This window comes from Salvia miltiorrhiza, chromosome 2 (genome assembly GCF_028751815.1).
Source record: "Salvia miltiorrhiza cultivar Shanhuang (shh) chromosome 2, IMPLAD_Smil_shh, whole genome shotgun sequence".
Lineage (NCBI taxonomy): Eukaryota > Viridiplantae > Streptophyta > Magnoliopsida > Lamiales > Lamiaceae > Salvia > Salvia miltiorrhiza.
The window spans coordinates 66,092,303-66,106,193 of NC_080388.1; the positions used below are offsets into that span (position 1 = coordinate 66,092,303).

The 13,891-nt window shown below is 33.8% G+C and overlaps 1 protein-coding gene across 1 annotated transcript; it reads left to right on the plus strand.

The window, feature by feature from the left end:
• Nucleotides 1-7,161: 7,161 nt before the first annotated feature.
• On the plus strand, nucleotides 7,162-8,012 carry LOC131013120 (transcription factor MYB114-like). Its single transcript, XM_057941132.1, has 3 exons — nucleotides 7,162-7,415; nucleotides 7,497-7,614; nucleotides 7,696-8,012. The coding sequence occupies exons 1-3, from the start codon at nucleotides 7,274-7,276 to the stop codon at nucleotides 7,961-7,963; spliced, it is 528 nt and encodes a 175-aa protein (XP_057797115.1). The 5' UTR covers nucleotides 7,162-7,273; the 3' UTR covers nucleotides 7,964-8,012.
• Nucleotides 8,013-13,891: the final 5,879 nt, after the last annotated feature.

Below are 13,891 nucleotides of genomic sequence, written 5' to 3' on the forward strand. Positions count from 1 at the left end.
CAGACAATTATGATGGACGACGCGTTTTGTGTTTACACAAAGACTTATATTTAATGGGGATTTAACATGTGATACTAATTGCTTATATTTAATATCCAATATTAAATAGCAACATAATTACTGGGTGCCGCCTACCCAGGCATATAAAATGCGGACCACACATATTGGGCGCCGCCTACCCATACATAGCAAAACGGACTACATATATTGGGCGCCGCCTACCCAAGATAAATGCGGTCTTTAACTACTATAGTTAAATAATAAGCATAAAATCAAATAACATGCTTATCACATAAAGACATAAAATCTCTACGAATAAAATCATTAATCAAATTAATATTTTATTCTCTAATTAAATATGGGTTAATCAATTTATATTAATTCTAAATTTAATATAAATTTATTTCTATTATTATTAATTCAAAATTAATAACAATAATTTAAATCTATTAATCCAATTAATAAATTAATTCTGAAATTGGGATTCAATTATTAATTCAAAATTAATAAAAGATTTTTTTTTTTTTTTTAAAACAGTTTCAGCCCAAATGGCCATTTATTTTTAAAACTGCAGGCCCAGACCCTAAAGACCGCAGCCCAGCAGCCCCAGGCCCAGACCAAGGCCCACACCTTTGAAAATTGCAGCCCAACAACTCCTCTTGGCCCAAAACCCAATTTTCAGCACAAGGGTTTGAGAAATGAATTTGCAGCAGTAACTGCCGCTTCCTTTCTCCTCCCCGTCGCCACAACGCCCGTCAGCCAGCCGGCACCGCGCGCGAATCGACGATGCCATCAGACGTCGCGCGTCCACGCCGGAGGTCTCCACGCTGGTCGCAGCTCGAAGCTGCGTCGGAGGGCTGCAGCCGCAGCAGCAGCCGCTGCTCCTTCGATTCCCGTCAGCCATCGCCGCGATCGGAGCCTTGGAGCCACGCCGCCGCCGCTCGAAGCAGCGAAGCCATCGATGCAGACGACGTCGCGCGACCTTGCCTGACGAAGCCCGCTGGAGTCCAAGGTCGCGTCGAGGAGGAAGCAGCGGCGCTCTTGCCGCGAGCGCGCAGGTCCGCCGCGCGAGAACACCGCCGGTTCGACGCCTCTTGCGTCGTCTCGCCACCAAACCACCACCACGCTTTCGCCTTCCACCGCCGGACTCCAAGCCCGAGATGGCAGAATCATTACAGAGGGGCAGCAGCAGGCGAAAGGCTCGTAGGTTCATCCAATGAACATCCAATTTCAGAAAACCAATTCTCAAAACAAATTTCGAAAATTTCTAATTCCAAATTAAATTTCAATTTCGAAATCAGATTTCTAAATCACATATTCTTAACCCATAAACAATTAGAACACAATAGCAATTGTAAATCGAGCCCCGGGCTCTGATACCACTGTTAGTTATCCTTGACATCATCTAATGATACGCAGCGGAATATACATTCAAGGATTAGATCTAGATTTACAAATGCATCATGTGTAGAGATAGACACACAATAATAAGAATAACTTACTTGTTATGTGGTAAACGTGCGTCTCGATTCGTGCCGTGAATCCACTACTAAGGTATCCACGTGTATGTCGATTCGATGCAGGAACTATTCCAAGTGCACGATTCAATCGTTGACAGCTAGGAAATCTCCGATTGAAACTATAGTGCTCTCTTAGTGTTTGCAAACCAAAAGCTCTAAGCTAATGTTTTCGTATGACCAAGCTTCCTTATTTATAAGCGAAGAAGACAATTCTAAATTGTCTTGTCTTCCTTAGTCAACAATTACGACTAAGGAATTCACACTTGAGTCAACAATTACGACTAAGTAATTCACACTTGAACTGTCTTACTTAGTATTAGAATATATCAAATATATCCTAATCTAGTCCATAATATCTTTCACAGATTTATGTCCAACCATCCACAGATTTATGTTCAATCATATGCAGATTTACGTTTAACAATATGTATGTTTTTTTGTATCGCATAAAAAATTGAATTGCGATCATACCTTTATTACTATAAAATCAGCGCTCATAAATTAAAAAATATGAAAAAAAAAATTGGACTAATGAAATGAATAACGAGATTAAGTACTAGTATATACCATCTCTCTGTAACAATTTAACTATTTGGTTTCTGTTGACCATCGCCGATGAAAGAAATAATTTAGAAATAATTTAAAGTATATATCCATTGCATGCATTATTAAATTTTATGTTAGCATTCAATATATAGGTCAAAAAATGTCAATTCACTACAAAAAAACGCCGAATTACCGGCGGCTTTTTCCCGCCGCTAAATAGAGGGCGGCCGCCGGAAACACATTTACCGGCGGCATTACCGGCGGCGAGAGGCCGTCGGTAATTTTCTCGTCGGTAAATAGAGTGGCTGTTGCCGCCGGTGATTAGTGGCGGCGCCGACGCCGCCGGTAAAGTCCACCAGACGGCGGCCGCACGCTCGCCGGACTGCCGGAGGGTTACCGGCGGCTTTTTGCCGTCGGTAATATTTTTTAATTTTTTTAATTTTTTTAATTTTTTTAATTTAATTTATTTATTTATTTTATTGTATGTCCACAATTTATTTTCGTATTTATACAGTATTGCATAACTTAGACGAACTTCCCACTCGGTCACTCATCTTACTTGTACTCTGAGCCAAACACGCTTAACCTTGAAGTTCTTTTCGAGTGGTCACCAGTACAGAACACTCGTATTATTGATATATCTAGTACTTATTAATTCATTTAAAGTCTACTTCAATATACAATATCATATATATTCATAACCTTAGAATATGTCGAGATGATATCCAAAAAATGTTGTTAATTACGGATTTGGCTCGTTTCCGTCCTTATTTTTATGTCGGAAAAATATTTATTTATTATTTTAATTTAATTTAATTTATTTTTTATTTTTATTTTTATTTTTATTTTTTTATCAATCTAGTAACAATCTTGAATTCTTACTATGAATATATCTTAGATTAGTGATAATTGATGAGTGAATCACTAATCAAATTAACATTCTTAAGTTATAATTATAAGTTTCTTACTAAGAATCTTGAATTCTTAGTAATAATCTTGGATTAGCGATGATTGATGAGTGAATCACTAATCAAATTAACATTCTTAAGTTATAATGATAAGTTTCTTACTAAAAATCTTGAATTCTTAGTAATAATCTTGGATTAGCGATGATTGATGAGTGAATCACTAATCAAATTAACATTCTTAAGTTATAATTATAAGATTCTTACTAAAAATCTTGAATTCTTAGTAATAATCTTGGATTAGCGATGATTAATGAGTGAATCACTAATCAAATTAACATTCTTAAGTTATAATTATAAGAGCACTCCCAGCAGAAATCCCAAAATTATGCTCATATATTCCTCCCTAAAGCTTCCCTATTTAATTTTAGGATCTCGATTTTATAAATACATACACCAGATCTCCTATTTTCTACATAAAAACAATAATTATGTGTGGGCCCTACTAATTATAAGCTTAAAATAAATTTAGGGTGGGTGTAAATTTAAGATTGAATTTAGGTAGGTGTAAAAAATTTTGTGGGCCCCATCCAATTTAGGGGATCTGCTGGATGCATTTTTTATCTCATTTTCAATTGTTTTAACCTAAATTTAGAGTTAGTGATGTATTTAGGTGATCTGCTGGGAGTGCTCTAAGATTCTTACTAAGAATCTTGAATTCTTAGCAATAATCTTGGATTAGCGATGATTGATGAGTGAATCACTAATCAAATTAACATTCTTAAGTTATAATTATAAGATTCTTACTAAGAATCTTGAATTCTTAGCAATAATCTTGGATTAGCGATGATTGATGAGTGAATCACTAATCAAATTAACATTCTTAAGTTATAATTATAAGATTCTTACTAAGAATCTTGAATTCTTAGCAATAATCTTGGATTAGCGATGATTGATGAGTGAATCACTAATCAAATTAACATTCTTAAGTTATAATTATAAGATTCTTACTAAGAATCTTGAATTCTTAGCAATAATCTTGGATTAGCGATGATTGATGAGTGAATCACTAATCAAATTAACATTCTTAAGTTATAATTATAAGATTCTTACTAAGAATCTTGAATTCTTAGTAATAATCTTGGATTAGCGATGATTAATGAGTGAATCACTAATCAAATTAAAATTCTTAAGTTATAATTATAAGATTCTTACTAAGAATCTTGAATTCTTAGTAATAATCTTGGATTAGTGATGATTGATGAGTGATTCACTAATCAAATTAACATTCTTAAGTTATAATTATAAGATTCTTACTAAGAATCTTGAATTCTTAGTAATAATTTTGGATTAGCGATGATTGATGAGTGAATCACTAATCAAATTAACATTCTTAAGTTATAATTATAAGATTCTTACTAAGAATCTTGAATTCTTAAATATTGTCAAATACTCCCTCCGTCCGCCAAAAGTATTCCACTTTGGCCGGGCACGGAGTTTAATAAAATATGTGATGATGTTGATGTAGTGGAGAAAGGGCCCCACCACTTTATGAGATGTGTGGTTGAGATTGAATTTGGGGTGAGTTTTTTATAAATAAAGAGTGTTTATAAGGATAAAATATAAAGGTGAATGGTGGGACCATGGCTTAAAATGGAAAGTGGAATACTTTTTGCGGACGCCAAATATAGTAATTGTGGAATACTTTTGGCGGACGGAGGGAGTAACATTTATGTCCTTAAAATTATATTTATATTTTTATTATTCAATAACAATTAACAATTTATTTTGATATTAGGAAATGCTTAAATTTTATATCGAGATATGATATTTTTATTGACTAAAAAATAACAAAAACAAAATGAACAGAAGGAAAAAAAAGAAAGAATTTTTTTAGCAGATTACCGGCGGCAAACACCGCCGGTGATTAGCGGCGGCAGTAACACCACCGGTAACTGTGGCCGGACGACGGTGTTTCTATTGCCGGACCTCACCGGCGGCGTATGCCGCCGGTGATTAGCGGCGGCCACACGCCGCCGGTAAATAGCGGCGGCATCGCCGCCGGTAACCTATTTACGTATATAAATTAATTCATATTATTGTTATCGGCGGCGCCGCCGCCGGTAATCACCGGCGGCAGTGGTGCCGTCGGTAATGTCGCTGCTATTTTGACAAACACGGGTCGTCCGCTCCGCCGTCGGTGAGCCGCCGGTAATCACCGGCGGCGGAGCTGCCGCCGGTAATTTTTGCCGCTAAATCGGCGTTTTTTTGTAGTGATTGACTCAATTCTCTAAACATTACAACAGTTTATAGACCATATTTTGATTCCAACACATTAGCTACAACCTCATTTTTACCATATTAAAAAGAAGGGATAATTGCGTGAAAATACACAAACTTTGCCAAAAATTCATATTTGGCGCGAAGTTAGGATTTTACATTTTAATACGCCAACTTTCGTTGTTGTCCAAATTTGACACGACTTAATTCTTAAAAATTCACAAAACAACCCCTTTTTGTAAATAATTATACAAAGACCCACTTATGTTATTATTTGGGACATTTAAACCAAAACAAGACATTTCCTTATGATATTTTCTTTTAATCTTTGATCTGCGCCTAAAATGATTTAAAAGAAAACATCATAAGGAAATATCTTGTTTTGGTTTAAATGTCTCAAATTATAACATAAGTGGGTCTTTGTATAATTATTTACAAAAAGGGGTTATTTTTTGAATTTTTAAGAATTAAGTCGTGTCAAATTTGGACAACAACAAAAATTTGTGTATTAAAATGTAAAATTCTACCTTCGCATCAAATATGGATTTTTGACAAAATTTGTGTATTTAGGTGCAATTTTCCCTAAAAAGAACGTGACACCATTCCAACCAAATTATAACTCTAGGTGAGAAAAGAAGGGTAGACTATTATCATAATTATATTTTACTACAAAACATGATCTCAAAATAACCTTTCAATTATGTTAGGTTTTACTTTATTGTCTTAAAGCTTATGTCCAAATGCTGCATCGTGCAATTTTAAAAATTTATTCAGCAGCCCTAGAGTGGCTGTCCCCATCGAAAAAGGTGTTTATTTTTTTAAGCGCCTATGACTCTATTTGTATTTTTACTTCTTTTTAGCTGCCAATATATTTTAATCTTTAATTATCATTATTCATAAAACAATAGTACATATGGTAGTTAGACAAGAAAAAATGTGTTATATTCTAGTCATACCCTAATTCCACATGAATAGATCTACATCTCAAGTTTTGAATCACTCTAGCAATTAATTAGTCATGTAATTAAACTTAGGTCAAAATATTTAATTTACAACATGACTAAAATGAATATTTATTGTCCCCAAGGGGACACCAAGCGGTGCGACCTCCTGTGTGTGAACAGTGAGGTCCCGGGTTCAAATCCCACTGCTCCCCCTCCCCAACTCCCCCAAGTCAAAAAAAAAATGAATATTTATTTGTTGACCCTCAAATACAAAGCAAACTTAGAAAATAAATGCCACATGCATCCCCCCATGAGAAATAGTCTAAATATTCAAATGTAGAAACAATGGATCGGATAAACTTCACTTCCCACTTGGATTTTATTTTTCTTACTAAAATCTAATGACAAAAGCGTTTTGCCGGAAATAATAATAAAGCATGCGACACCTTCGAAGCTAGTATTAGTTTAATTTTCATAAATATATATTCCATTCCCAGTGACGGACGCAGAATTTCTATTAAGGGGTGGCAAAAAAATTATATCAACTAAAACTAAATATATATATAAATTATCTATGAAATCCAATCTATATTTGACCGTGATGATTCGTCGTGATTTGAAACTCATATATAATAGCATCATTAGAAATTTAGAAACACAACATGTTTGGTAGGTAGGATAAAGCTTATATTGCTTACATATTTTGAGTTAACTAAGCGTTTGGTAGCATAGATACATTAGAGGAAAGACTGGTTTAATGTAAAGGTCCGGCTTAAGTTTATTGTTCATCTTTAGAAAACAAATCTCACCTTCACTCCATGACAAGTTTTAATCTTGATTAAAATCTAGGATATCAAACAATCAATCCATTATAGTATATGTTTCATATCTTAAATACCAACACAAATATTTAAGACATATTTATAAATAAATAATTAATTAGGGGTAATATAGGTATTTCAAATCAAAAATCAAGGGGTGGCAATTGCCTTCCCTTGACTCCATGTGTGTCCGCCCCTGTCCATTCCAACTATAAAAAGAGAGTTGTTCACATTTTAAAGCAAGAATTTTTTTTTCCATGGTAGCCTCAACTTCGATCAAAGAGAAGCAGCGGCCGTCCAAGAAGAGAGGGCCGTGGACGGCGGAGGAGGACCAGAAAATCACGGCCGCTGTCGCTGTCCACGGCGCCAAGCAGTGGGCCACCATTGCTGCTAGTTCAGGTCACCACCTTGATAAAAAAAAATTGAAAATTTTTCACGAGTTATGAATTGTTGATTTATATGATTGCACAAATGAAGCAGGTTTATCGCGTGGTGCTAAGAGCTGCAGGGTGAGATGGATGAATTATCTGAGGCCAAACATCATGTCTGATCAAGAAGAGGACTTGATCATCAGGCTGCATAAACTCCTCGGAAACAGGTAAAACCTTATACATGTCCAATCCGGATGTTAAATTGTAATTTTCCCTTAAAATGAAAAAGGTTGAATCTGATGGTGCAGGTGGTCGCTGATAGCAGCTAGGTTACCTGGTCGAACAGACAATGAGATCAAGAATTATTGGAAGCATCATTTGAGCAAGAAGAGATTGGAGAAAGGGGTAGTGGTTGCAGGGATTTCGAGTGATCAACACAAGGGAACAAGTGTCAGTAGCAAATCTGTGGAGATCTCAGTCTCAGAAGCCAAGATTGATGATTTCTTTGATTTCTCTAATGAGCATCCTTCCACTTTGGAATGGGTCACCAAATTTCTTGAGTTTGGTGACACTTGATGTTAATATCATGGAATTCTACTTGCTTTTCAGGTTTGAAGCCTGTTTCTGAGCTTTCTTCAATTTTCTCACAAACCCACAAGTATGTGCATATAGGTGTAGCATCGCTATAATCTTTAGCAAAAGTTTCAATCCAACAATAAATCTGTTTGCAGAGTGAAACAGAATCTGCAAATTAAAAATAAAACGGATTGAAACTTTTCTAGAATAAATAGTTTTCTACAAAAGTATCCATTGCATGCTATTAAATTTTATATTGGCAGTCAATACATGCTAATGCTGTAAAGCCATTTTCAAAAATTTCATTATAGGAAAGGAACGTCTAAATACTAGCGCTACCACTAAGTTCTGAGGCTCATTGCTCATAAATACAATTAAGACATGGGCAGAGATGATTTGTATTGTAGCAAACGGCGACTGCACCAAAACCAGAGATGATCAATGTACAAATCAAACTAGCAGTGGAAAAGAAGGATGGAATTTAGTTTCTTGAAGCATAGAAAGAAATACCTCATCTCCTCTTCTATGAATGTAGAGAACCAAATCTTGTTAGTAATATGGAACATCAACTTTCCATCAATGCCAAAGTTGTGCAATGCAATGAACGTAATTCACAATAAAATAAGCTCAACTCCGTCTTTAGGATAAGCGTTTGGAAACAGTAGTGTGATTATCAAAGTAATATTAGGCAAAACACAACAAACTTTTCAACAACTAGAAAGAAGATTTCAGTAAATTGTATGATCACTACGCTGCCTAAAAACATTTCCATTCCCCAATTCGACAAGATTCCATGAAAAGAACAACTCATCAGGATTTGGAGAGAAGGCTCTGTTACAATAGAGCTTGAGGAAATCTATTACTTTAACAAACTTCTCAGTCCCAGCCATCTATATTTCAAAGCAAAAGAACCATATTTTCTTGATTAAAAAGAATAACATAAAAGGATTTAACCAACTACATTGCAATGATACCATAACCAAATTCTTGAGTCTTGACTAAGCCTAATCATATTCTGCTAACACAGTGAACCAGAATAATCCTGAAAATCACATTTCTTCACCAACCAACTATCTTATATTTCAATTTCTAGGGCCATAAGTTTATAGGGTTACTCCAATCCCAAAATTAATCCCAATTTCTATTTGTTTAATTAGGTTTTATTTAATATTTTAATTATTGGACCGCATAGTGCGATGATCTGCACAAAAAATCATCATGTTTTATGTATTTTTGAAAGAGTAGGACTTGTGTGCGGACTCCCGCATAGTATGCTGACCCGACCCGAATCGAAATGTTATATTTTAGAGTTTCATAAATGAGATGAATAATGTTGAGTGGTGCATTGGTTATGTGCGCCTTTTTATCTCAAAGGTTAAGAGTTCAAAACCCAATTCCCCCATCTTTTTCACTTTTTTCGTTTTCTTGCTTCTTTTTTGGGTTTTATTTATTTATTTATTTTTTTTGTGCTTTTTTACGTGCTTCTTTTTTGTTCTTTTTTTTGTGATTTTTTACTTCATTTATTACTTTTTCCCAACACTTGAGGCTTGAACCACAAGATATTTCTTTATAATGGAAGCAATAAAATATTATATTTTAAATCCCTAAACACTAAATCCTAAACTCTAATAGGAATATTTACTTTTAATAAGTATAAAATATACATTTGTGCTAATAAATGTATATATATGTTAATATAATATTTACCTTTCATTCAATATAAAGTATTATATTTTCTAAATTCTAAACCTTGAAAACTAAACTCTAAATCATAAAATAAATGAAAAATAATTAATGACATGAAGAAATGTAATGTTTTTGAAACATTACTTTTTCTTCACATCAATAGTTACTTTTTTTTACGACAATGATCATTTGACCAAATATACAAAATTACAAGTTCTAACGAGTAAAAATAACATTACTTTTATTCATATCAATGATTACTTTTTTCGTACAATAATAATTATTTGATTGAATAACTAAAAATATAAACTTTTAAGAATTAAAGTAACAATTACCGTGAACAAATGTAATTATCTAGAAACGTTACATTTCATTGTAATAATAATTACTTTTTATTACGACAATAAATACTTGGCTAAAAAGTTAAATATATAAGTATTACCCATCATTCAATATTTTTAAAACCTAAACACTGAATACTAAACCCTAACCCTTGAATATTAAACTCTAATGGAAATATTCACTTTTATTTATCCTAATATATACATTACTGTGCATAAATGTATACTTATGTGAATATAAGTATTACCTATCATTCAATATTTTGTAAACCCTAAACACTGAATACTAAACCCTAATTAGGGAATACTAAACCTTAAACACTGAATACTAAAGCCTAACCATTCAATAATAAATTCAAATGGCAATATTTACTTTTATTTTATCTAAGATATACATTTCCATGCATAAATGTATACTTATGTGAATATAAGTATATATTAACCATCATTCAATATTTTTTAAACCTAAACACGGAATACTAAATCCTAAACACTGAATACTAAACCCTAGCCATTCAATAATAAACCCAAATGAAAATATTTACTCCCTAAAGGAAATACTCACTTTTACCTAAACACTGAATGTATACTTTTATTTTATCTAAGATATACATTTTCATGCTTAAATGTATACTTATGTGAACATAAGTATTAACCATCATCCAATATTTTTTAAACCTAAACACTGAATACTAAACCCTAAATGAGGAATACTAAACCATAAACCTTGAATACTAAACCCTAGTCATATTCAATAATAAACTCTAGTCATTCAATAATAAATCCAAATGACAATATTTACTTTTATTTTATCTAAGATGTACATTTCCATGCTTAAATGTATACTTATGTGAATATAAATATTAATCATCATTCAATATTTTGTAAACCCTAAACACTGAATACTAAACCCTAAATAGGGAATACTAAACCCTAAACACTGAATATTATACCCTAACCACTGAATAATAAACTCAAATGACAATATTTACTTTTATTTTATCTAAGGTATACATTTTAATGCATAAATGTATACTTATGTTAATATTAGTATTAACCATCATTCAATATTTTTTAAACCTAAACACGGAATACTAAACCCTAAATAGGGAATACTAAACCCTAAACCTTGAATTCTAAACCCTAGTCATATTCAATAATAAACCATAGCCATTCAATAATAAATCCAAATGACAATATTTACTTTAATTTTATCTAAGATATACATTTCCATGCTTAAATGTATACTTATGTAAATATAAGTATTAACCATCATTCAATATTTTGTAAACTCTAAACACTGAATACTACACCCTAAATAGGGAATACTAAACCTTAAACACTGAATACTAAACCCTAATCATTCAATAATAAACCCAAATGACAATATTTACTTTTATTTTATCTAAGATATACATTTTCATGCATAAATGTATACTTATGTGAATATTAATATTAACCATCATTCAATATTTTTAAACCTATATACGGAATACTAAACCCTAAATAGGGAATACTAAACCCAAAAAGTACTATTACTTTTGCTTACACAAATAATTATTTGATCAAATAACTAAAAGTACAAATTCTCAAAAATAAAAGTAACAATTATCGTGAACAAATGTAATTATTTAGAAACATTACATTTAGTTATTTTATCAAATAATTATTATTATAATAAAAAAATAATTATTGACATGAAGAAATGTAACGTTTATGAAGAAATGTAATATTTTAAAATAATATATTTTTCACAAAAATATATAAAAAATACAAAAGAAAAACAAAAAATAAAAAACAAAAGAAAAATAAAGAAAATACCGAAAGGATAAAAAAAACCAAAATATATTAAAAAAGAAAAAGAAAAACAGTAAAATTAAAAAATAATGCAAAAGAAAAAAAAATATTGTAAACAAAAAGAATATATATATATATATATATATATATATATATATATATATATATATATATATATGGGTCAAAATTTAAAATACCCACCTTCATAACTTATCGATCAAAAATACCCACTTTCACAAAACACATATCAACTATACCCAACTCATAATTAATACCAAAACTACCCCTCAACCAAACCTCAACAAATCCATCCTAAAACCATTTTATGTTCAAATTATCAAAATTCAATTAAGACATTACCAGGCCCAACATGCTTCCGTACAACTTCGAAATAATTCAAATCATAAATCAACAGTATACCTTTCGTCTAAGGGTCACCTTCAGGAGCTTAATCGCGTTTTACGGACTTCTTGCCTCCTCGGCCTTCGTCCAACCACCCACTCGCAAGTGATGGTTGCAACCTTCTTCCTTCACTGTGTTTCGGCTTTCGCCGAATGGTCACCTTCAGGAATCAGTATCCCTCCTTCACTGTGTCTAGACTCCAAATATTTTTGTTGAAAAATGAAAAGAAAATATTTTTACTAAACCGGAATAGTTGGACAAAACTAAGTGTTTATAGAGGAATTATATAATAATTAATTTTATTTCATAAAATAATCCCCCAAGGGAGGAGACAACTTGTTTTAGCTACTCATAGTAGCTAATACTTGTGTACATAAAAAAAAACTAAAACTAAAAACGAAAAACTTTGAAGACAAAAATTAAAATTACAAAGATAATTTCTAGAGAGAGGAAGTGGTGTGTGAAAATGTTGTGAAATTTCGGATGTCCTTCTTCTCTCCAGCTCTTGTGATTTTATAGAGGTCTGATACCCTCTATTATTGCTTGGTGGTTGGCCTCGGATGCTATCTTCGTGGCCAGCTTGCTTGAAATTGACAGCCACCTTCTTTTGTTGGCCATTATTGCCGACACTTGTTGGTGTTGTCACATGTGCTGGGCCCTTGCTCTATCACTTTGTGATAATGCTGGTAGGGGCCGGCTGCTTTCTTTCCACTCGCATTTGTCTTGGAGCGCTGAGTGGTCTTCCTGTCATTCCACCCACTTTTGTCGTTTTTGTGGGTGCGATCCTTGCTGTGAATCACATGATTCACTTTGCTTTGTCGGCCACCTTACTTTTTTGGTGCCCGAGGGGTCCTCCCCTTTGGAGTCTGATGCTTGTCGTGTTCATCAGACCGGAACCTCCTTCTGTCAGGTTTCGGGAAGAAACCTTTGCCGAATTCTGGTTCCTTCTGCGACGAACATTGATCGCAGATTTTCTCGATCCACTGGCCCGAATGCGCCATGTTGCAGAATTTGCGACGAGTCTCTTTGCTCCCCGCAATCTTGTTGTCCCAAATTGTTTGCCGTTTTTTCTCGAAAGATTTTTCGGCAAACTCGGTTGTTGTTCTTGTCATCGTGTTGACCAGGAACGTTCCCAGATCTGAACTCTGAAAGAATTTAAACCTGGACTTCATTTTGTCCATCTCTGTGAGACAGACCCAAAGACCCCATGCTCGTCTCGTGGAGATTTGATCCTCCGTAAATGTTGAGGCGATTGGGACTTGAAAATCAGGAACTTTGATCCGGTTCAAGGCTCCTGTATCTGGTCTCCGAAGCTTGATGAAATGAAAAGCTTCATAGACTCCTTTTCCGACGGGTTCTGGAGCTGCACTGAAGAAGTATAGTTCCAGAACATCTCCCCGTTTAAGGGACTCGTTGTTCTCCCAGGCTTCAAACACCGTTCTCTGGATCCACTTGGGTAGACCCTGGATTTCTTTGAAGGCTGGAGCAGTGGTATAAACTGAGGCCAAAGCCCCAAACTCATACCATTCCTTGATGTGATTTGGATTGGCTCCCGGAGTTGTCCAAATCCTAGGGTATCTCCCTGCAACATCAACCCGGCAATTTCCCGGATTAATGCCCTTTCTCGTGATGAGTTTCTCCCACCTGTCTTGGTACATCTGCCAGGAAGGAGAAATATCAATAAAATTAGTATCAACCTTAA

What these genes read in the sequence shown, in the direction of transcription:
- LOC131013120 (XM_057941132.1), top strand. Translation starts at nt 7,274, where the DNA reads ATGGTAGCCTCAACTTCGATCAAAGAGAAGCAGCGGCCGTCCAAGAAG. An exon ending in CACCATTGCTGCTAGTTCAG is followed by an intron (nt 7,416 to 7,496) that starts GTCACCACCTTG and finishes CAAATGAAGCAG; the next exon opens with GTTTATCGCGTGGTGCTAAG. An exon ending in CATAAACTCCTCGGAAACAG is followed by an intron (nt 7,615 to 7,695) that starts GTAAAACCTTAT and finishes CTGATGGTGCAG; the next exon opens with GTGGTCGCTGATAGCAGCTA.